The sequence below is a fragment of the Trachinotus anak genome, unplaced genomic scaffold (genome assembly GCF_046630095.1).
Source record: "Trachinotus anak isolate AG129_WGS33_773 ecotype Australia unplaced genomic scaffold, CSIRO_AGI_Tana_v1 ptg000013l, whole genome shotgun sequence".
Classification (NCBI taxonomy): domain Eukaryota; kingdom Metazoa; phylum Chordata; class Actinopteri; order Carangiformes; family Carangidae; genus Trachinotus; species Trachinotus anak.
Genome location: NW_027273864.1, coordinates 3,656,021 through 3,679,335, shown reverse-complemented (window position 1 = coordinate 3,679,335; position 23,315 = coordinate 3,656,021). Strand labels below are relative to the sequence as shown.

Genomic DNA, 23,315 nt, shown 5'->3' with positions numbered 1-23,315 from the left:
TACAGCAGAATGTGTATGATTTAAAATAAATAAATGGGGACACATTTGTTTCCACAGCCTTATTTTTATATGGGGGGGATACAACTTCTTTTGAGCCTCTATCAGGGAGATTCTGTGCAACTCAAAGTCAATTTATTTTGCCTTTTATTTGTAGATTAGAACCAATAAGATTTTGGTAAATAAATTACAAAAAAATTCATTAATTCCACACATTTGCTTAATTCCAGGTTAAGAAAATTAAAGTGCAACAACTTTATTTTAAATCAACTGTCTTTGGTTACTTCATTTTAAGTACAATTGAAGTTACTAAAGCACTGACAATTTCATTTTGTTAAAAGCCAGCAAATTTTTTTTTGTTTAAAAACAAGCCAGTCAGCTGTGAGCGTCTTCCTGTGAAGACGTGAGTGTCAGCAGATAAGAACTTATGTGAGGCAAAAGCTGCCAGTTGTCTGTGGCGATGTCGAAGTGCGCGGCGTCCTCCTCAGACCTGATTTTCAGCAGTATGTGTAACTGTGGAGGGAGGAAGAAAAGCACTTTAAACTCTTCTGTGTGGGACGAGTCTGAGATGAGGTAGGGGAGGAAGTGTTTCTCCACCAAAGACATCAGAGCTGCCTCCTTCAGCTGGCAGCAGAACAGGCTGGTGGCGCAGTCCTCGCTCTCTGAGCAGAGTTCGTCCCACAATCCCTCAAACAGGTTTATTTTGCCGCCTCGTCCCCAGGCTGGCGGTGCGGGCAGAGGCAGGAAGGCCTGCTGGAAGGCCACGTGGATGTCAGGTAGGATGGTGTGCCAGCACAGCCCATCCTGGGTGGTAAAGATGGCGCTGGCATGGAGGGTGGTGGGGTAGGGCCGCCGCGGCTTCAGTCTCAGCTTCATCACTGGCGACGGCCTCTCTCTGCAGAGACAGGGGACACTGACGTCGCTTAGCTCTTCGTAGTGGTCATCGGTGAGGCTGAAGTGCAGGCGGATGCTGTACAGCTGATCAAAGCGGGAGTCGTAAGCCTCGGTGTGACGCAGCTTGTAGCTTAAGGTGATTTCTGAGGCGAAGGCGGGGTCATTGAACTGGCTTCTGTAGGCTTCCAGTGTTGTGTTCACCTCATCTGGACATTTGTGCGCCTCATTCTGCTTTAGGACACTTCCTGTATCTGTTTGCGTTTCTCGTTGTGGCTCAGAATCCACCTCCACCACACTGAATATCGCTTTCTCCGTCTGGTGAATGGTTAACAGGCTCGTCAGCCCCTCGCTATCAGCCATGATGCATGACAGCGATCGCTTCTTGACCTGACGCCCCCCCTCTGTCGCACCCTGCGCCAACACCCCAGCCAGCTTCTCCCGGGACAGCGTGGTGAGGAGGGTGTAGTAAAGACGGGCATGGTCCTGGATGTCTGTGTCCCCGTAGCGACAGGCGAGGTGCTGCAGGATGTCAGCCAGAGGGATAAGCAGTGAGTCCAGGCTGGGGTGGCCGAGCAGGCGGCGGCAAACTCCCAGCACGCTGTTCCCCAGACGCCAGTCGCCGCTCACGCACAGCGAGGAAGATGATGGAGTGATGATGCTGGAGAGAAAGCTGAGGGTGCTGTGCTGTGGGATTTTTCCCTCCTCCGCCACTCGTGCCAGCATCTTGAGGTGCCAGCGGAGGTCTTGCAAGGTGAGCTGGGTGAGCGGGGCCTTAGTGATGACGGCCTGCAGCTCTTTGAGGAGCTCCACAGCCCAGTTAGACTCAGAGAGCCTGTCCTGAGTCTGGTCGGCCAGGCTGATGAGGTGCGGGGCCAGATGGGTGTGGTGGATGTAGAGCTGACACAGCTTCTCAACCAAGCTGGTGGAGTAGTGCTCCATGCGGTAGAAGTACGAGAGGAAGAGGAAGGCAGCCCTGAAGAAGGTCACGACAATCTCTCTGCTGCCTCTGTTCTCCACAATGTGCAGCAGCGAACTGAGGTGTTCGTAGAGGTAGGCCAGCCCCCTGCCCTCTCCCCCATCTCCACCCTCCCCTTCCTCTCCCTCCTCCAGGTAGACCAGACACAGCAGGTTGAGCCGGGCCAGCATGGTGGCGCTGTCGTTGAACACGGTGGGCAGTAGAGCTGAGGCCAGCTGAGGAGTAAGCAGCACAGGGAGTGACTCGTCACCATCGCCGCAGTTGACTGGACGGTTCTCGGGGAAGTGCAGGATGCAGTCCATGTAGAAAAGCTTCTCGGGCGTACTCAGCAGGGGATGCTGGGAGAGCACGACCAGCCGCTTGAGGATGAAAGCTTCGTCCTCGGCGCTGAACAGGCTGTCTGTGAAGGCACACTTCATCAGCAGAGTGGTGTGGAGGAGACAAACCTGGAACGATACGGACAAAGATTTATGAATGAATTCTCTAGAGTTGGTTCTGCGGCTCTGCTTGCCTAAATGTCACCACACGCCACTGTCTAAATGCAGACGCTGAAAACCATTTTTCCTTTTTCATGTATTTACATGTGCACATACTATGTGCAAACACCACTTCATCAGATCACAGTGGCTCATGGACCAATTATTGACTGACTTTTTTTATGAGAGCAATTGCTGCTCTGTTAACAGATAGACCAGTTACTCTTTTATTTCAGACAAAGCAGCTGCTGGAGGGGATGATATGAACTAGACAAAGAAAAAAATAACTGAAAAAGGGCAGTTTACTCAAAATACAAAGAAAAATGTCACTGGTGGAATCTGGCCCTGAAGATAGTTTTAGTTTTAAGTGCTGGTGTTTAGCTACATCTGGTGCTTGCAGCAATTTTCTTAGACAATGTCGTGGTTCCTCAAGATAATCTAAACGCCACAAGAGACAAGTGGGAAAATATGTTTTTATTAACACAAAAACTGCTCATGAACAGCAACAAGTGAGCAATAAGCTCTTTTCTACTGCTGTCTATTTGACACAAACCTTGCTTGTGCCGAGCAGTCGCAGCAGCTGAGCTCTGAATATGGCTGGAGGGACACCAGGCACCATGGCAACCACCTCTGTCAGTCTGTGTAGCAGTGCAGCCTGACACAAAGGAGTGAGGAGGTAGGACTCCTCCAGGAGGGAGGACAGGACTGAACGCAACTCCTTACAATCAGGCCCAGTATGGAGGGTCGGCACTGTGCCCATGGTCCCCAGGATGAGAGACGACAGTATGGTTGAGTCTTTGTTATTGGCCAGGCCTGAGTCCTGGTCTGCTCCCCATGCAACTGATGTATTCCCTCCCAGAAGAGCTTTAAGTTGCTCAGCACCAGCTCCTGTGTCCTGGGTTAGCTGATACACAGCATTTCTCAACACCAGAGTATGAAGTCCTGCAAATGCCTGGTGGAACCTGAAGGTTTCTCTCTGCCTGAGCCCGCTCAAGAGCTCCACATGCTGGGAGAGAAGACCAGGAGAGCAGGCTTCCAGCTCCCGCAAACAGTCACAAGCTGTGACACGGAGAGAATGAAGAGCGCCGTCACCGTGGAGGTCACTGGTGTCCTGGGAAATCTGAAGGAGCAGGTCCAGGAAATCTTGAGATGCACGGGAACGGCTGCTCACACAGGAAGTGCAGACAAGCACGGAGGTGAGGGCCAGGAGGAGGTGACAACGAAACTGTGCAGACTTGGGAGGACACTGGGCAAACACTGACATGAGCTCCAGCGCTGTCTCCTCACCCACAGAGTCTGAGGGACACAGCAGAGCTGTGTACTCGCATAGTGGGGACAACAGCAGAACCTAAAGTGGGGACAAAACGATAAGAATTAAAGACTCATCAGTGGTCCCAACAATAGAGACCTGAAACTCGTGTCTCCATGACATTAATCACACAACTGGATATTGAAAAGCACCAAGGATCACACAGAACACTTCATACACGTAACTTACAGAGTCCAACAGTCTTCAGCAGCCCAAAACCCAATGACTTTCAGTTAGCATCGAAAAACATATGATAAGCTGGAACCCGTGGATATTTGCCATTTTGACTCAAAATGACAGTAATCGATAATTAAAGTAATTTAATCCATGTCGAGTGATCGGGTATCTATCTAGTCACCACACTTATTTAAATCATGTAGTTTGTTTAGAATGCAATGTGCCAAACTCCATGTAAAAATCTGGCAATTTAGTGTTGGCAGCTGTACACACGTCGGAGAATAAAACCAGTAATTTTACAACGAAGGTGGCTTGAAGATTGAAACATTGATATTCCTGCTTTAAGACTAATTCAGCATTTTTGTTTGTCATTGCAGAAACCTTTAAGCAAAGCAGGAGCTCCTGTTACCGTACTTGCATAACCTCCATACTTTTGGAGGCACAGCACAGCATTTCGTAAGGGTGTCTATTTGCACGCCGAGATGTCCAAGTGCAAACAAAAGTGAAGTCATGTTTTCTTCACTTATTTATTTATTTTTACCTTGACACCGTAACTGGCTCTGTCATCTCGGAGCTCACGGAGCAGCTCTGCCAGGAAAGCCTCAGCTGTTGTCCCGGAGAGGAAGCGAGACGGGCTGCGGGAGAAAGCGGGGATCCTGTCGGCCCAGTTCACTGCCATTATCGCTCAAATCCCAAACCTCGGCAAAATGCAGAGGAATGGCTCATTAGCTCACCCCTAAGTCACTGCACACCATTATAATTTTTTTTTTCATTTAAATGAAACACAAAGTTCCTGTCACAGACCATCCCTTCATCCAGGCAAGTCAGTTCCGTGTTGTGTCGTGTGAATATTTAACGCTGGCGGCGCTACATGGCGCCCCCTGCTGCTCCGGCGGGTGGACCCGGGGACCGCTCATCCCCTCCATCAGTCTTTCATCATATCATCCCCTGATCCGACTCAACTGGACTATAACTCACTTTACTAATATAGCAACTGGAATAAGTTGCTATATCAGATATTCAAAACAAAAGACTATCCTAAGAGTCCATGCTTTATTGAGCTACATTTTCAAGAATGTGGTGAATGTTCATTTAAAATCTCTTACTAGAGCCCGATGACTCAGACAGGTACAAGATATTACTTTGTGCTCCAAAAAAAAAAACAACAAAAAAACAAAAAAAAAGAACAACAGAGAGTAAATATTTTATCCAACAGTCACTATCTTACAACATGTTTGAAGAGATCAGATACTACTTGTGCTTTTGGCCTTTGATGAGTTTGTCTCTCATTTATAACTGTCAGTGCAAAGTGGAAGTAAGGATTCAACTGCTTTTGCAGCATCCACAATGCTGTCATTTTTTTCTCTTAAATGGGAAATGTGTTTATTTATTTATTCATTCATTTATTTATTTATGCATTTTCTATTAAAACAAAGTTGACGAGCAGAAATTCTACCATACGGATTTCGTCATAATTCTGGCAATTTTTTATAATTGTAAATGTAAATACTCTCATGATAAAGTCTTGTTTTTTTAACTCGGCCAGTATCTCTTGTTGGTTGCAGTACGAGCAAGGCGAGGAGGGGGGCGCCGAGGGCTGGTATCATCTCACTGACAACAGAAGAAGGACAAATTGACCAATCAGACGCCCCGTCCACACTGACAACAAGGAAGTCTTTTTAAGGCGCCAATTTTGTGTTGTCGTTAAACTCGAAACCGTTTTTCTGTGTTTTGTCTGTTTATATTCGACTCTAACGTTGCGACAATGACTGAAAACACCTTCCCTGTTTATACAGCGGATGCTATAGTGAACTTTTACCGGACTGAAGTTCTCACCGGTCAAGAAGCGAAACACTTCACAAAGAGCGACCTGACTCCTGCCCCGAAGGTAACGTCCGTTGGCTGCTGCTCCCAGACATGTTCCACAGTGAAGGGAGGCAGCGCCTATACCAAACCCCGTTCAAAATACTGATGAATTAGCGTTGTTTTGTTTATCGACAAAGGCAAAGACGTGTAACACAGTACTTTTAGGAGAGAACAGCACCCACTGAAGGATAGATATACATTTTTTCAAGTCTGTTTCACAAGTGCTTTTGTTCAGTTTTCACTAGTTTCCCTATCCTGAATTCTTAGATCAAAATGCTCCAAATTTTTTGAGTGAAAATTGAATATTACATCAACCATTAAGTTTATCTAGCGTATCTATGTTATCGCTATCTTATTTACTGAATATATTGAATCGCAAATTTAGATGATATAGTTTTAAGTTCAACTTATAACAGCAAATCAAGTGATGATTGCGACTCTACGTCACTGCATAAGTTTACCTTATCTGTAGCCACCACAAAGTCAGTTTTTATTCAAGACACCAAAACAATGAATATTTCTCCCACTTATAAGTTTAATTATTGAGTATGTTCACAGGAACACTAGTATCCTGGTTATCATATGATTGAATTGTTGTAATATCCTTCTTGCACATGTAAACAGCTTGTCCCTGCTTCAGAAACCCTGATAAAACCTTATTCTCCCTTTTGAGAAATCTGAATATATATGAATAACCAGGTTTCTCATGTTCCAGAAATAAGATGAGGCTCAAATTCAGGATACAAATGCACATGTAAATGCTCTCATTGAAAATCGATAAAACAATCTGCAGATCTGTTGATAAAGAAAAGAATCGTCAGTTGCAGCCCTGCACTCTGACTGCTGCTTTTCCACAGAACAAGGACTTTGGATTTGATCCCCCATCTCTCAAACTGGAATCTGGTTATAAGGGATCATTGAACGGCCAGTATAGACAGGAGGAATGATTACAAATAACAACATGTCTTTCAGTGTACACTTAGGTATGTGAGGAAACATCTGAACCAAACTATTTTCCAATTTAAACACTTTGGAGACTGGGTGGGAGCTGACTGCAGCTAGACTTCAGTGAGACAATGAACTGGACTAGACGAGATAAAAGGTTTTATTGGAGATGCTTTGTTTTCTCTGGTCATATAAACTAAAGACCATTAATTTAATCTTTGTTTATTCTCTCTCACAGCCAGAAGCAGTTCAAACATTGTACATGAGAGTGTTGCACCTCCTGTATCGTTTCAGACCTGAGTGTCACTCCATGGTAAGTACTGTATTCGACTTATCAGTTTGCATCCAGGCATGTCCACCACTACATAAAAGAACTGTTCAGTTCAAGTTTACACTAAGCAGTCTTATGCATTCCTGTTTGTCTATTTATATCACCTAATATTTATGTAGGATATAATGCAGGAGTAAATGTCATCACCTTGTACTTGTTGTTCTTGCTTTTAGTTGAGAGCTTGATTTGCTTTTTGTTTTCCAACAGGTTCCACTTCTGGAGAACATTCAGTATCCAGTATATCATGAGGGGGCAACTGCTATCATGAGCGTCTATATGCGCATGTGAGTTTTTTGTTGTTAATTTTTACTCTTTTTTTTTCTACCCTGGATATAGAGTAAAACAGTGCACCAGCTAGTAATGAGTTTTCTATACAGTGAAGCCCCAAAGTCTGAGACCATGTAGATTGTTGGACCCCTCAGTATGTTCAGACAGATGCTTTTTTCCTTCAATTGTTTTCCTCAACAGACAGGTCAGAGGTCAGCTGTAAAGCACCATTGATAGTTATGAGGGACTCAGTGACTTGCTCGTGGACATTTCAGTGGATGATTGCTGACACCACTCTTCTGCTCCTACAAACCAATTGACTGAATGAAAATAGTGCATCATTTGTTTTTTGGCTCCGGAACTGGATTTTGATGTGGTGTTAAGCAAGTTATATACATTTCTATATTTGTCCATTTACATCTGATATATTATTTTTTTTTATCAACATTGTTCATCATCTTTTTAGGCGACAGTTTCTGCCCATGTGCTTGGTGTATGATTTCTCATTGAATGACCTACTAGCCCCAAGTAAGTATAGGTTGCTTATTTAATCTTTGTTAAAAAAAACCCTTGTATTTCTGAGGCTAGTGCACATCTGACAGCTTGTAAGTAGTCCTTTGATAATGCTCTTGCTGTTTCTTTTCAGAAAAACAGAAGACTCTGACTGTTCTTAGTGCGATCATGAACTTTCTTCACTTCAGGAAGCAGAGGATGGACGTGATCTTGGAGAAGCAGGCCAAATTTGTATGTAATAATAGTGAAAACAAGGATGAAGGGTAACTTTTAGTCCACCTCTGAAGTGGTTTAGTATCTCAAGCAGTTTTAACAGTTTAAAGGTTGCCTGTTTTCAAGTTAGTTACCTTATCCTAATGTATGTCACATATTGTAACAGTTAGTTTTTCTGTTGTCAGAGGGCAGACATGGATAGGCTGCAGGCGTACACCAAAGGCAATTTAGAAGCAGAGAAGAAGATTGAGATTCTGACGTAAGTCTTGGTTTAAACATGTCATGATTTTTCTCATGTGTTTGGTTGCTGTGTGGCTGTAAAAAGCTGCGTGTGGATGTATCTTAGTCTAAAAAAGTGTTGATTACCTACAGACAGGTAGAGAAAACACGGATAAAGATAAGTCGTTATCTTCTTATTGTGTTTTTTATTTATTTAATTTTGATAACCTGATCTTGAAAAAAGTGTCAGAGTTATTAATGCTTATTTGATCAACAAACCAAACATTCTACAATCATTTTTATAATTAATTATGTAAGTCATTTAATAAGTAGACATGTTAGACAGACTGCTTTGAACTGCTACATTTTTGCTGTTTACTGTTTTGAATGTGATATTTTGGGCCTTTGGACAGTTGTTGGACAAGTTTGAGAAGTTTGATTTAACTGTTGATTATTTTCTCAATTAAAAAGTGTGTGTGTGAAAACAGAGAAGAATGTCCGTCACAGTGTCCTGAAGTCCAGGAAGTTTTTTTTTTTTTTTTTATTATTCAACCAAGAATCCAAAACCCAAAAACATTCAGTTAATTATCACAGTGGACAATAAAAGCAGCTAATTCTCTCATGGGAGAAGCTGGAACATGGAACATTTGACTTTTTGCTCAAAAATTTTCTGCAGCTCTAAAAATAATTGTTAGTTGCAGCATTAAACTCAAAATAATTGAATTATTTAGCAAAAACAAACATTACAAACAGACACTGTCATTGATAACTATGATTATCTGATCACTAGAGTTGATAACACGACAAAGGAAAGCATGTCCTCCACTGACATGAAAGATGAATACAGATTTATGGTGTTCTCATGCAGGACCATCCCACCAGAGCAGCAGGCTGAGGCAGACGAGCTGGCAGCCGCTCTCTCTGAGCTGCAGACCACCACCATGCACGAATACCAGGAAGTGGTAGGCGTTGATGAAACACGGTCAGAATCATAAAAACTATTTTTGTGTGAGTTTTGAGTCAAAGTGAAATGAACTCCTCTCCTTTCAGAATGCAAAGAATGACTGCATCGCTGAGTGGAAAACCAAAATTGCAGAGAAGTCTCAGAAACTGGTACGAGACTGTCACTGAAATATCTGACGTCCCAAACCTCCTCAGTAAGATATTTAAAAATACAGACAGTAAGAGTGTAGGCCTTTCATTGAAAAGACGTGTGTGTTGTTTGAATGTGTGACAGGCCCAGGTGAAGGTGGATATCAGCAACCTGAAGGAAGACATCACCAAACTCAAGTCTCAGATCGTGGAGTCTCCAGAGGAGCTGAAGAGTCAGATGGAGAAGATGAGGGAGAACGTCAAGAACATCAAGAACTCCATTGTTAGTAGAGAAGAAAAGAGATGACGTGTTGAAATGAGTTTAGACTCACACATGCAACCAGGTATAATACATTTTTGATGACACTGATTTCAGACGGAAGCAGATGAGCGTGTGGTGGAGCTGCAGAACATGGTGCAGAGTGTGACTCACACTGAGGCCGAGATCCAGCAGATGTTTACCCTGCTGCAGGACCTGGAGAGCAGCATGAACAACACCAAGCAGAGACAGGAGACGGTAGGAACACAAAAAGACACATGAATAAGTCTGAAGATTCTCAGTCGCCCAGGTCATGATTATCCAGTATTTGATCAAAAACCATATCAGCCTCAGTAAATACATTTATGATCATTTTGTTTCCTGAAAGACTAAAAATGTCACTTTTCTCCCGTTTAACCATCAAAATAAAGTAAAAAGCCTAAAAAAACACATGTTTTTTAAAAAAGAAGCACTGAACAAGTGGACTGGATCTATAATCATGTATGCACAGTAAAGGGTGGTGAGCAAAAATTAATGCTGCAGATAAGTAAATGATTATTCGATCTAGATGAAGCTCAAAGCAACATGTAGCTTGTTTCTGCTGCGACAGATTTTCCCAGGAACTTTACCTGTGTTTAAAGTGGAGGAAAATTTTAGTTCTTAAGCCACAAAAAGCCTGTCCTGAAAAACGAGGCCATTGCGAAGCAGACCACTCTGAGCTTCAAAACCGCTCCTCAGAAACCTGAGGCTGACATCACAGAGTCTATGTCCATCTTTATATACCGTCTATGGTCATATCCCACTAATGAGTGTGATGATGATTTGATTTGTGGTGATGAGCTTTTCCTGCTGATCAGGAGAATTGCATCAGATAGAAAATATTGCTGTGTGTAGATTTGGGCTTCAGTGTAGCATCTTTATAAATGAGTGGTTTTACTTAATGTAATGAATGTCACTAAAGTCAGTGAGAGAAGCCATGATGATTCATCACAGCCAAATTTTAAATTCTCCAAATACAAGATGTTGGTAGCATCAGACACCTTCCTTTACAGCTTGTCGTTGTGCATTATGAGTTAGCTTATATCCTTTTGTGTGTCTGTGTGTGTGTGCAGCATCAAGAACTGACAGCTCAATATGAGAAGAAGCAGAAGGAACTGAAGAACCTGTGCATCGAGGAAGGCCAGGTAAAACGAGCTCAGGGCATGAAGCTGGAAAAAGAGTCCAAGCAGAACATCCGGAGACAGATGAAGAGGGAGATGAAGGAGCAGCACGTTCAAGATGTCCTGGGGTATTTAATGCCATAACATACACGGCATGCTTCACCACTGCTCATCTTTATAAAACCATGGAGTTTACATTGTAGTCAGTTCTGTAAAGTTTTAAAAGCTAAAATGACCCGTTCTACAGGCAGTGTAACCAAATCCATCAGAAACGCGAGGAGATGGCCGACAAAATCCAAGAGATCTCCAGAGAGACGCAGCAGCTGAAGGCCAAGATCCAGAGCCTGAGAGACGTCTGCAGCAAAGAGACAGAGAAAGCTCAGGTACAGTCAGGGCAGAGAGGATCCATCTCCTACATGTCCGCTTCACTCTGCAGCTGTTTCATGGTTTCAGTCGTCGTCTGAGACTAATGTGTTTTATTTCCGTGTCCAGGCCCTGTATGACACCCTGTCAGCTTCAATGGATGATCTGCACAGGAGAATTGAGATGCACATTTTGGACCTGAAACAAGATGTCGTGAAGATGTCTGCAAATTTTTAAATGGATCATTTTTCATTTTTGTCAGTATTGTTACTACTCATCTGTCATGTTTTTACTGTTTTAACCTTTTGTCTTTCTGGCCATTACTATTTAAAATGTTTAAAATAGAGTTGCATTTTTAATGAAAGTAACCGCTGTCATCTTTTCTTTTCATTAATGAATAAATCCCCTGCTTCAGAAAGTAAAACTTCTTGTATTAAGGAAATGAAAACAGTAGCCAAACTTTAACATTGTTATAAAGGGTGAGTGATCTGATGATTATTGTTCACAGAGCTAAACTACATGCTAGCAGCCACCAGACTGCATTTTCTGTGTTTGGTAGGCCTGCTTTCTTTTCTCCACCTGAGCTGTCAGCTGCTTGATAGACGCCCTTCAAAGAGCTCTCATTATCCCTTGTGGCTGCAGAGGCCACTGTTATAAATATTTCATTTGTGGGGGACTATTTTAATGTCAGATTAATATACATTTGACAGTCTAGAGAGAGTTACTGTTGGCAGGATGTAGGGGTATATCGGATTCACTCAAAATAAACTATAGTGTACACTTACAGAGCTCTTTATTAGGAACACCAAACTACTACTGGATAGGGCCTTCCTTGTTTTCAAAACAGCCTCAGTTCTTTGTGGTATTGATTCCACAAGATGTTGGAAACTTTCCTTTGAGACTCTCCTCCATGTTGACATGTCTGCTGCACATTTATGTGGCCAATCTTCTGTCCAGTGAGGTGACTGGTGAGGCCAGTGAAGTACCATTATGAGACAACTTTAGCTTTGTGACATGGAGCATTATCATGCTGGAAGTAGCCATTAGAAAGTGGTCAATTTGGGCCATAAATTGATGCACGTGGTCAGCAGTAAGCTGAGATATTCAAACCACGATTGGTTGGTATCAAGGAACCCAAACTGCCAAGAAAACATTCCCCCACACCATTACAACACCACTACAGCTCCAGAGGAACTTGCATTTAATGATGATTTCACTGAAGTAATAGGATGAACGCAGAGGTACATGAGTTTCCTGTGGCTCAAATCAGCCAAATGAATCAAAACTCACTGAACGACACGCCATTATTTATTATAACGATCCTGAACATAGAGCCACAACAACTGCAGAGCTTTTCATGCTGAAGATTTTCTTTATGTATGTATCACAACAGAAAATCTTCAGGTTGGCTTTGACCACATGACACACGATGTGATAAAATTAAGATATGATAAGATGACAAACAAAGCACCAAGTTGTGTCTTTGTGAGTCCAGTGACAAGACTAACAAGAAAATGTCTGAGCCTACCAACCAACCAGACTGCTCAGAAGAAGGTGCAGAGGGAGCTCAACACACACTCAACACTCAAACATTACTTTCATTCCAGCTCTTGTCTGTTTTGTTTTGTTTAATTCATTTATTTAATTATTTGTAAAACTCAAAATCATTCCAGAAAGTCAAAGACAAATTAGTATCCTTCTAATTAACAACATAAATATCATTTTTTTGTGTTGTTAAAAACGTTGCTGTTCATCACAATAGCTTGGAGATTCTTAGTATTTGTCCCTGTGCAGCTCCCGTTGATGGAGGAAGTCGCTTAGTTGACATCTTCAGGTTTGGGCTCCTTCTTGGAATCTTCTTCTGAGTTGGGATGGGACTTGTTGGACTTCTTGCATTTGGCCAGCTGAGCTTTGTAATCTTTGACCTGAGTCCTCACCGAACGCAGCTCTTTACGCAGCTCATTGATTTCAGTGATCAGAGTTACATTCTCCTGCAGAGGCGACAATCACTCATTCAGTTAGTTAGAACATCACATTGCTCAGATGTGCACCACAGAAATAATGCTTCTTTAGTTTTACCATGTAGAAAGTTCAGAAACACAACAGCACATGGAGATTCTTTCTGTTTTTAACAAAACCAAGACGTGAATCCTCGACTAGAGGGATCATCTGTGCAATAAAAAGTTGTACAGACTGTTTCATTCATGACCTTCATAATCTTGACATAGACTTTATCGTGTTGCTCTGCGGACTTGGCCAGCCTCATCTTCAGACTGTCAACAGTCCTCTCCAGGTGATCACGCTGGCGACAGAATGCCCTCAGAACATTTTCATCTACGTTGCTTTTCTCCACCTTGGAAACAGCACACACATGATTTGCATATTCTCTGCTGCAACAGACTGGAGATAAGTATTACTCCACCTAGAATAAAAGCGCGCTCCCAGCTGTAGAGTGATCTGTTGTATGAACCACTCACCCCCTTGGTCTGTGACACATATCGGGCGTAGATCATCTGTACACTCTCCTTCAGTTTCTTTGGCTCTTGGATGAAACCAACACAGTTATGGAGGTCTGACTTGAGCCGCTGAAGATGTGTCTCCAGATCGTTCACCTAGCCACGGAAAAGATGTTAAATTATGTTCAATTACAAAAATATAATCGTGTTAAATAATAGATAGTTCATCTAAAAATACTGTAACTTTGGAAGATTTCTTTACTGTTAGTATGGGCAGGAGCAATCAATGACTGTTTTAATGTACATATGGGCATGCCAGTGTTCTTTTACGATAGAAGTGAACCTATTTAATAGTGAAGGCGGGCAAAGTAATACAGCGAACATCTGCCACACATCTGCCTTTCAGCTCAATGAGGAGACAAACACTTCACTCAACATTCAACAGTGACAAATAATTTACTGCCTCATCAAAGCGTATCAAAGCCAAAAAATTAAGCATATAGTAATCATCTGAAGTTGTGGCAGTAAGGCCAGTGAGTGTTAGGTGTGTGCTGACTTTCTGCATCTCCGCGTGCATCTCTTTATCTCTGGTCCTCAGTTTGAGCCTCAGGTCAGAGACAGTGAGCTTCAGCTGAGAGTTGCTCTTGACAGTTTGCACCAGCTCCTCCTCCAGCTGCGAGAGAGCAGACACAGCACATCAGTGTTGACACCGCACAGGCATTTTATATTCTTCCCCATCTTCTTTTTTTCTTTAAATTTTTTTATGAAACTTAGTACAGCGCACCCCCCCCCCCCCCCCCCCCCCCCCACACACACACACACACACACACACACACACACCTGATGGATCATCTCCTTCTTCTTACTGATGTCATCTTGTTGAGGCTCAGTCTGCTTCTTCAACTCATTCAACTGAAATTCAAGAACAAACTTCAACTTCTCCAGTTCCTGGTTCTTCTTCTTCAGGTCTGAGATGGTTTTATCCTGAGCATGAGAGTGTGGAGGGATTTTAGTGGAAGAGGGTTTGCTTAATCTGAGTTTACTTACTTTTGGATGATTATAAATGACGGTAGTTGTCAGCTGCAGGATGTAATCCCCGAGCTGAGAAGTAGTTGATCGCGGGGGAATTTATAGAAGACTTAATGTTTTATGTATGTTGGTTCAGTACATTCTAATACACTGAACTGAACATAAGCTTCATGCTTTTCATTTCCCCTCATTTAGCAGAAGAATCCAGACAAGGCTAAAGGGACTCTGCCAGTTTTCCTACACCAAGTTCAGTTCACTCATCCTGCTGAGGACCACAGAGCCTGTCTGTCCAAGGCTAAGAAAATAACCTGATGATTATCATGGCCTGGTGCTTGGTGAAGAGGCCATGATAGGCCATCTGCAGAACAAACAGTGGGCATGGAGTTTGAAAGACCTGATAAAGACACATTTTTGGTTGCATTATGGAAGTGTAGCATCCAGGGGTTTTAGAGTTTGACCCCTACTAATCTAAAAGTCTGGATATGTCTTCTCCTGCTGCTTCAATATTCATCTTTAAATTAAACCATATCCTATTAGCAGAGCATGTCCAGGAACAAAACTGAACAGCCAAATGTCATCAACCGCAGCTCATTGGTTTAATTGACATATTCCTTCCTTCCTACATTCACATTTGAGGTTTACACTGTTATATAGGAAAACATGGAAAACTGAGTATACAGTATATCTAGTAAGAAGCTCTGGGTCTGCACAGGTTAGAAAAGGAAACGCCTCACTAATTTTCTCACTATATTATTTCACTATGTTCAGATGAAAGCAAAGCTACCTATGTCAAGGGGTCAATCTTTCAAAAACTTTTTAAAGCAAAGATATTGGGTAAAGAGAAAAACAAAGGAAAAAGTGCTGAAAACCATAAAAAATCTGCACCTTGCTAGTTTTGCTAATGTCCTAATGTAATGTAATAAAAACTGCATAAGTCCTGATCTTAGCCACCTTGTCCTGGTTGGTCTTTTCATGTCCGGCGATTTGCCTCTTCAGGTCCTCTATGTCACTCTCCAGCGAGCGGATCAAACCCAGCATCTTCTGCCTCTCCTGCTTCAGCTTGTTTATGTCTGAGCACCTGTCATCGATCTGCCTCTGAAGACTGTGGAACTGAGTGAGAGACAAACAGGGTGAAAGGCAGAGGAAAAAGAATTTAAAGATAGTTTTTCACTCTGCAGATGCAATCACAAGCCACAGAATCCATGGAATGACAGACTCAATTAAAAGCAAAAGCCTGCTGATTAAAGCCAGTTTTGTCACCTTTTGTGCCATGACACCAGTCTCTCCCTTCAGACTTGTGTTGGTCTCTTTTTCTGTCTTTAGTTTCTTCTCATACTTGATTTGGATGTTACGGATCTTCCTCTCCTCATCCTCCTCTACCTGTCTTATGAATTCTTTGAACTCACGCGTCTGCTGCTGTACCTCCTCCTGACACTGCATGAAAATAAAAGCATGATAAAATCAAAGTGCGCCTCCCAGTTCATCCTCTACCAAAGCTCTGCCACCTCCTCCTCCTGCTCTCACTGACTGACCTGAGCCAGGAGCAGAGTCTTCTCCTGCAGCTTGGCCTCAAAGTACTGTGTCAGCTCCTCCAGGGCTTGGACTTTGCTCTCCTCTGCAGACTTCAGCTGCGTCTCATAATCCTCCTGCATTCTTTCATATTTACCCTGAAGGTCCTGGAACCTCTCGTGCTCCACAATCAGCTTCTGACTGTAGGATAACTCTGTGTATCATAGACACATTGATCCTTGTAGAAAGATGGATACATGGTCTCTGTATTGTGGTGACACTGATCCTGTCCTCTTCTTACCTAGATCCTTCAGTTCTTTGGAATGTTTCAGAGTGACCTCTGCAGATCTGTCCTGGTGCTCACGCTCCTGCTTTTCCATCTCTGTCTTCATGGACTACAGGACCAGTATATATTATGAACACAAAATAAAAGTCTAAAGTTATACGAGGCATTTGAAAGGCAAAAACAACAGTTGTGCTCACTCAACATAGGGAGGCAAAACCTGCACATAATGTAATAATAAATAAAGGCAATGTTGGCTCTGGTAGACATGTTGACCTTATCCTGTAAAACATAAATTATACATAGACTGAGTTGTGTTTGTAATAGAGCTGGTAGGTTTGTAGCCAGCAGACCTGTTGTGTAGTTTGCAGAGATTCTATTTGCTGGGTAAACTTGTCAGAAATCTCCTTCATCTTCTCGTTGTAGTTCATGTCCTTCAGGCGGAGCTGGTACTCGTTCTCCATCTGCAGCTCCTCCAGACGCATCTTCAGCTCCAGCATGTTCTGCGTCTGCAACACAGACACACAGAAAGTAGAACTGGATGATTAGGGTGAATGTCCCTGTACGGTACCGAACAAGTGCTCTGCAATTATCTTTTTATTTCTATGTCACCGATCAAGCTTGATGAGATCAACTGAGGCAAAGATGAGGTGAAACTTACACATTTTTTTTGTACAACACAGACACATATACACACACACACCCACATACACACAAGATTCCATAATAACATTTTCCACTGGTGGGACAAACTTTCAGTTTTTAAACAGTAACCTGGGAAAATGATGCATTTAAAATATTAAACTGGTGCTAACATAAAGTATTATCTTACTGACAAATAACAATAATTTGGATGCGGACAAGGGGAACATAGGGTACTTTCAGAGACTGTCACAGCAAAGACTAGTCTATTGCATTAATTTCTGTGAAGACCAAATTTTCACGTGGAGAATAAATTTAATGCAAACACACAGACCCTCTCCTCCAGGTCGGACTTGGTGACAAGAATCTCTTCAGTGTGGATGATCTGCCTGTTGCTCTTCAGTCCTCGGCCCTCCTTTTCAATGATCCTCCACATGGACAGACAGGCATCTTCAGACACCGTGAGCAGGAACTGATCATCATATGTGATCACCATCTGAGGACGGACAAGGTTAGAGAGAGGGATTTTCTCTTCTCTTATGTAATAGTCGACACCACAGATCATTTCTGGTTCTCAAAATACTCCAGTGTTCAAATCACATACATCTGTCTCAGTTAGTTTGTGCACAGTGGTCATCACCTTGGTAACTGGGCCACAGTGGGCCTGGTACATGATCCAGTCCTTCTGGATGGGTAATGGATATTTAATGGCCCTGATGCTTCCACTGGACGTCCCGGTGAAGACGACCCTACCAGAGTGAGACACTGCTATCGCAGTGTGAGCTACCTCATCAGCAGGAACCTCCCTAAGCACCTGTGGAACCCAGATTTACAACAGAGAATACAATCGTGCATGTCCACAATAAAAATAAATGTATTATTGTTGTCAATAAAGTAACTTTTCTTTTTAATAATTTGTCTTAAGTTAAAAATAGAGTACACGTAGAATATGATTTGTTTATAGTCATATTGAAAATTTTTAATGTCTGAGACTCATTTAAGCCAACAGTGATTCAGCCTGTACAACTGGTTCCCAAACCTTTTTGGCTTGTGACTCTTTAAAACAAGCAAAGTCAACTCATTACCTCTTGTTACTTGTTAAATACTGTGTTTTCAGCGGTGTGTGAAAGTGATTTTTACTTTCTCATGATATTGAAGAGGTAAAGCTATCCTGTATTTTATATGAAAAAGAAAAATTTAATGTAAAAAAAAAACATTGAGAAATATTTGTTTTTTTTCTAGTTAAAGCTTCTCTTATTAACGTTTTTGTATTAACAATGGATCTAATGTTTATGTGTACTGTTAAAGGTGAACTCTGTAGTCCATTTCAGCATCTTTCAGTTCAATATTTTGCTCTCACAGCCCACAATTTTAACCTCTGACTCCAATTAGCTTTTGTTAATGCTATTAGCTGAGGGGTTCACATACACAACATAAACTCTGTCTGAATAATGTTTTCAATATGCACAGGAACAACACAATGATTTGTATGTTATTACTTTAAATAGATATTGTTTATATATAAACGTACCTAAATTGCCACTATTCAATCAATATAATTTATGGAAACTCAATATAAGAGATCCAGGAGTGTGTTGTTCCTACTGACCTGACAATCTTGGATCTCCTTCAGTGTGAGATCGGTTCCCACAGCCAGGAGGGTCTTGCAGTCCGAAGAAAAGGCCACGTCTGTGTAGCTACAGGACTTGAGGACGCTCTCTGACTCACGCTTGCCAGTCTGTGTGTTCCACTCGTACACTGCACCATCTGTCCCGCATGACACCAACCGGCTGTCATCCAGGCTCCATTCAATGCCACGGACCTGCCAAAAAAAAAAAAAAACACAACAAGCAAAAAAACAAACACACAAAAGCTGCCTAGTTAATGACAAATATTACCACGAGCCTGCTGTAGAATACACTATTATGCCTGGCTCACCTTTCCATTGTGGCCCTTCAGATTGAGGATATTCTCAAAAGAGGTGACAGAGTAGATGTGAATGACATTTCCATTGACAGCTGCAAACATGTGGCCACCGTGGCTGAAAGCACACTGCGGTGTGGAGGGAGGAGGTGGAAGAGACAGTCAGGGCTAAAGAGTGCATGATGTAGCTGTATTATCAGAAATTCACATTTACTGAGTGAACACACAGTCAGCACACACACACACACACATATACCCCACCTCTCTGCAGCCGCGCACAGTGAACTCCTTGAAGGAGCGGATGTCATCGATAACCAGGTTCATGAGCCTGAGTTTGTCTGAAAAGCCCACGAGGATGAAGAGGCCGGTGGGGTGCAGAGCCACACTGTGCGCCTCCTCCTGGAATTCCTTGTATAGCTCTAACACTCTGACAATTCATAGCAATGAAGAAACACAGTCTTACACAGATAAACAAGGTCTTGAAAAGTCTGAAAAGGCACTGAATTTCATTCACAAATGTGTTGAAATGGAAATTTTTGCTCACCTGTTGTATACAGTAACATTAGTTATAACTAGAGAGACAGAGTCCATTTTAGCAAAAACTTAAATTAACAATTTTTTTTTATTGGTCAAGCCACCCATCAATTTTCTGCTTATCTTGGAAGTACAGACAAAATGTACCATAAATGTGAATAAATGTGAGCGAATTCAATTAATAAACCTTAACTGACTGTTTTTCTTTACATTGAAAAATCTACTGAATTGTATTCTATGTATCCACTGTATTCTGTTTTATTCTTGTATTAAAGGGCCTTAAAAAAAGTCTTAGTGAACACTGCAGAAAGTGTGATAAATAACACTGAACACAGAGCTTGATAAGACACCTTCCTACAAGCAGAACGTCACCCAGACTTCCCAGTCAGTACTGTCAAAAATGACTCCTTCTTTACCTTCCTCTGGGATGCTTCAGTGTCTCACCAAACTTCAACGTGAAGTGTAAAATACAGTAGCACACTTTATTTATACACGTATGACTCAAAAAAAAAAAAAACTTAAGAGTGGAAAGAAAAGATTAAGAGTGTGCGGCAATAACAACAGGTTTACTTTGTTTGGTAGTTCCAGATGCGGACAGAGTGGTCCACAGAACTGGTGGCTGCAAGGGGCTTCTGAAGGCAGATGGATAAACCTGTGATGGACTTCGAGTGGAAGGACTGGGACAGGAACTCAAAATGTAGTTGTTCTTCCTAAAAGAATAGAGTTGAAGAGTTAACATCTCAGGGTAATAATGTGAGTAATAATAGAAAAATAACAGAAACAGAACAAGTTCAGACCATTTCAGACAAAGTGCAAGAAGAGTTAAAAAATAAACAAATAAATTGTACTGAATTTTTTTTTAAATGATCGGTTAGCATAGGGGCAGTATTGGAAGAGGTTGTAAGAGTGGTGGTAGTGAACGTGTGAGGATGCTGGTAGTTAAATGACACTGGCTTAAAAAATGCAAGGGGCTGCACTAGCATGGATGATGAACTATGATCCCGGAAGTTATTTTAGGGGTTGGGTAATAAAGGTTTGAGGTTTATCAGCCACCAAAACACTTTACAACTATGGAAAGTTATCATGTTTTATTCTCTGACTTAACATTTATGATGTAAACAGCAGAATTACCTCATACATGTTAAAAAGTAAGCAAGAACCCATTGTCAGCTAGGATCAACTCCAGTCCCCACTATCCTCTGAAGGATAAATTAGTACAGTTAATGGATGGATGGATGTGCACTTGTGCATATTTGATTGCCCAACGCAGTTTATCAGATAACATCAGATTGCACTGTGGCAAATGCTCTTTGCCGGCAATCCTGCGTTTTTTGTCAGAGCCCGTGCTGTGCCAATGCAGTGGTCTCATTGTCTTGAGTCTTTTTTTTAATGCAGCACTAATGTTGGTGGTGATGCTGGTTGAGGTGGCAGTGCTACCTTGTTGATGTCCACAGAGGACAGGCTGATGCTGTACAGCTGTCCTCGGTCTGTACTGATGGCCAGGGTTTCCTCTGCTGGACTGATGCACATGGTGTCGATCTCCTGGCATTCAGCCCTGGTCACCTCATTGCTGTATTTGTCCGGTGGAATCTGGCAGGAAAGCATACACATACGATCCCTTAGAAACATACAGAAAGCCTACTGTTTCACTGTTGCCTGTTAGCATGAACCTGTACCTGTATCTCCCTGCTCTTTCTGTAACTGTCCTCCTCTGTCTTTTCAAAAAGACAGACAGTGCCAGGGCCCATAGAACACAAAAAGCCCTTGGAGTAGGACAGGATGGCGGTGATGCGAGAGACAGTGGGGGCTTCATCCATGTCAGTGTCTTTGATCTTCTTTGTCTCCACCTGCCTGTGCAGTTTTAATAAAATTTATAAGATGCAGTTTCACAAAAGATAAACAGATCTGAGGCTCATTGATTTTTCCCCGTAACAGCTGGTCTGTGTAGTTTTTAACAAACATCACTTAAACAGGAGGAAATGGTGCTTTTGTTGGGGACTATTTTCAGCTGACAGTGTACAGTATGTGGGATCAATTCAAAATAAACTACATGTGTGTTCAGGGTAATGAAGGAGCATGTCATCCAGTGCAACACTGAAGCTTAGTGATGTGTTTATCATTTATTGAGAACAGAGGGATAAGATACACTTGTCAGCAGACGTGGGACACAGTCATTGTTTGCCACGTCACAAGTGATGTTAAGTCCCACTTGAACGCCCTAAGCCCAAGTAACATTTGTATTGTTAGCGCTAAACAAGTCATTAAGTTCCCTTCACCAATTCTGACAGAAAATTTTTGAAAACTGAGAAAAAACTTAGAAAAAGTAGTAATCATTTGTATACTGCATTTTTGTCGCCAGTTTTGTAGTTTTTCCATACACATCGGATATAATCAATTTTCTGTCTGCTGGTCTGCATAAACTGTGTTGTATATCAGTCTATCAGTTACATCAGCTACACAAAACCAATTTAGACTCTGTAATCTCACAACAGATATAGTGTTAATGTGGAGCAGCTAACCTGTCAGATTGCTGCTGCGCAACCTTAGAAGCAGTGATGATCTCTCTTCGCAGGTCTCCAGACTCAAACACCAGCAGCCTGCCTGTGTCCGTCCCAGCGATCACCCGCTCCACTGACATCCAGGTGTGACAAAGGAAGTTGATGGTCTCCACCTTTGGGAAGCTGCTCTGTTTTAGGGCTCCCTCTGAGTAGCGGAGCAACTTGAACACACCAGTTCCACTCACACACACCTGCATGTTGTTGTAAGGGTTGAAGCTGACCTGAGAAAACATGATTAAAATGGTAGAATATTATGCAGGTACATCACCTGGAGGCGGCTCTGGCACAGCATTAATGACTCACCTGGGTAACAGGATTATTTGAGTTACTGGTCTTCACCGACGCCAGGACTTTCTGTTTCTCCCAAAGCCAGAAGATCAGCATCCAATCTGGAGCGCCTGTTTGGCCTATCAGGTACTTGGAATCAGGGGAGAAAGCCATGCATACAAACTCTTGAACAAGCATATCTCCTGCAGTCAGAACTTTTCTTTTTCTGCCCTGCTCATGCTGCAGGTCGAAAACTGTTATGGTGGCCTTCTCACCACACTCTGACACTGCCAGGTAACGCCGATTGGCACTGATGGCCAAAGCACGCATGCCCTGGCTTTTCTCTGAGCCTGTGGAGACAAACAGAAACACCAATAAGTGTAAAATAAAAGTATTACTCATACAGCATGATATAAACAACAGCTCACTAATGGAAACAACAATAGCAAGGTACTAATTCTATAAAAGTAATGCGTATGACTTGGAGGTTTAAGAGTTTCAAAACGAAAGCATCGCTGTAAAGATGTGTGACACTCAATAATCAGTCGGCCTACCTGGAATGAACCTCTGACATCTTTGGATGATGTTGTAGCGCACACAGTTGTTTCCACAGGGGAAAACGACGGTTTGCTCATCGAAGAAACACAAATTGTTCGCTACACCTGTTCGCAGACCGAAGATGAAATGAGACTGAGCAACTACTGCAGTCATTTTTACCGTGTTTACAGTTTTTATAACAGACTCAAAGATTATTCAAAAACTCCTCCCATAAAAGACTATTTCACCAACATGGATTTGTGCTGTAGAATAGCCTACAGGAGACTGAGTAAACACTCCGGGATAGAGTCATGTCGCTAGGCAACCCAGGAAATCCCGCGAGAACCTGACAACTCGTTCAAAGTCCCGGATCTGCGGTTCATTGCCCGCCCAGAGCTGTCAAGGGTCGGTTAAACGCCGATACAGACACGAGTTAGGAAACCAGAGAGAGTGTGTGATTTTTTTGGATTGGTGTCATTGGTAAACAGAGGTGTAAATCGTGCAGCACTGGTAAAAATTA

The 23,315-nt window shown here is 42.4% G+C and overlaps 3 protein-coding genes across 5 annotated transcripts; 1 reads left to right on the top strand and 2 right to left on the bottom strand.

Moving 5' to 3' along the window:
• Window positions 1–44: 44 nt before the first annotated feature.
• Window positions 45–4,675, bottom strand: ap5b1 (adaptor related protein complex 5 subunit beta 1). The gene is made up of 3 exons (XM_071494300.1): window positions 4,371–4,675; window positions 2,897–3,691; window positions 45–2,313 (listed from the first exon to the last, which is right to left on the bottom strand). The coding sequence occupies exons 1-3, from the start codon at window positions 4,506–4,508 to the stop codon at window positions 373–375; spliced, it is 2,874 nt and encodes a 957-aa protein (XP_071350401.1). The 5' UTR covers window positions 4,509–4,675; the 3' UTR covers window positions 45–372.
• Window positions 4,676–5,472: 797 nt separating this feature from the next.
• On the top strand, window positions 5,473–11,421 carry nuf2 (UF2 component of NDC80 kinetochore complex). The gene is made up of 13 exons (XM_071494301.1): window positions 5,473–5,717; window positions 6,879–6,953; window positions 7,179–7,255; window positions 7,705–7,766; window positions 7,885–7,982; window positions 8,150–8,223; window positions 9,052–9,145; window positions 9,234–9,296; window positions 9,421–9,558; window positions 9,652–9,792; window positions 10,647–10,822; window positions 10,942–11,077; window positions 11,187–11,421. Exons 1-13 carry the CDS (start codon window positions 5,595–5,597, stop codon window positions 11,292–11,294), a joined length of 1,365 nt encoding a protein of 454 aa, XP_071350402.1. The 5' UTR covers window positions 5,473–5,594; the 3' UTR covers window positions 11,295–11,421.
• Window positions 11,422–11,807: 386 nt separating this feature from the next.
• On the bottom strand, window positions 11,808–23,132 carry cfap57 (cilia and flagella associated protein 57). Of its 3 annotated transcripts, XM_071495044.1 has the most exons (22): window positions 22,813–23,121; window positions 22,534–22,608; window positions 22,295–22,408; window positions 21,953–22,212; window positions 21,110–21,284; window positions 20,871–21,023; window positions 20,004–20,143; window positions 19,161–19,326; window positions 18,915–19,028; window positions 18,586–18,798; window positions 17,617–17,790; window positions 17,311–17,472; window positions 16,688–16,843; window positions 16,353–16,446; window positions 16,075–16,265; window positions 15,803–15,976; window positions 15,494–15,652; window positions 14,354–14,497; window positions 14,070–14,186; window positions 13,535–13,669; window positions 13,267–13,410; window positions 11,808–13,048 (listed from the first exon to the last, which is right to left on the bottom strand). In XM_071495044.1, exons 1-22 carry the CDS (start codon window positions 22,891–22,893, stop codon window positions 12,875–12,877), a joined length of 3,315 nt encoding a protein of 1,104 aa, XP_071351145.1. In that variant the 5' UTR covers window positions 22,894–23,121; the 3' UTR covers window positions 11,808–12,874. The 3 variants fall into 3 exon arrangements, with proteins under 3 accessions (XP_071351145.1, XP_071351144.1, XP_071351143.1); XM_071495043.1 differs by having other exon boundaries at window positions 11,810–13,048; window positions 14,354–14,425; window positions 22,295–22,608; window positions 22,813–23,132; XM_071495042.1 differs by having other exon boundaries at window positions 12,155–13,048; window positions 22,295–22,608; window positions 22,813–23,132.
• Between the last annotated feature and the right edge of the window lie 183 nt (window positions 23,133–23,315).

Excerpts from the sequence above, each read along its gene's own strand:
- nuf2 (XM_071494301.1), top strand. The coding sequence starts at position 5,595 with ATGACTGAAAACACCTTCCCTGTTTATACAGCGGATGCTATAGTGAAC. Across the intron at positions 8,224-9,051 it reads AAGAAGATTGAGATTCTGAC|GACCATCCCACCAGAGCAGC; the intron begins GTAAGTCTTGGT and ends GTTCTCATGCAG. Across the intron at positions 9,146-9,233 it reads TGCACGAATACCAGGAAGTG|AATGCAAAGAATGACTGCAT; the intron begins GTAGGCGTTGAT and ends CTCTCCTTTCAG.
- cfap57 (XM_071495042.1), bottom strand. The coding sequence starts at position 22,969 with ATGACTGCAGTAGTTGCTCAGTCTCATTTCATCTTCGGTCTGCGAACA. Across the intron at positions 16,844-17,310 it reads AGTCCGACCTGGAGGAGAGG|ACGCAGAACATGCTGGAGCT; the intron begins GTCTGTGTGTTT and ends TCTGTGTTGCAG. Across the intron at positions 13,049-13,266 it reads TCTATGTCAAGATTATGAAG|GAGAATGTAACTCTGATCAC; the intron begins GTCATGAATGAA and ends TCGCCTCTGCAG.
- ap5b1 (XM_071494300.1), bottom strand. The coding sequence starts at position 4,508 with ATGGCAGTGAACTGGGCCGACAGGATCCCCGCTTTCTCCCGCAGCCCG. Across the intron at positions 3,692-4,370 it reads GAGCCAGTTACGGTGTCAAG|GTTCTGCTGTTGTCCCCACT; the intron begins GTAAAAATAAAT and ends TCCCCACTTTAG. Across the intron at positions 2,314-2,896 it reads GACTGCTCGGCACAAGCAAG|GTTTGTCTCCTCCACACCAC; the intron begins GTTTGTGTCAAA and ends GTATCGTTCCAG.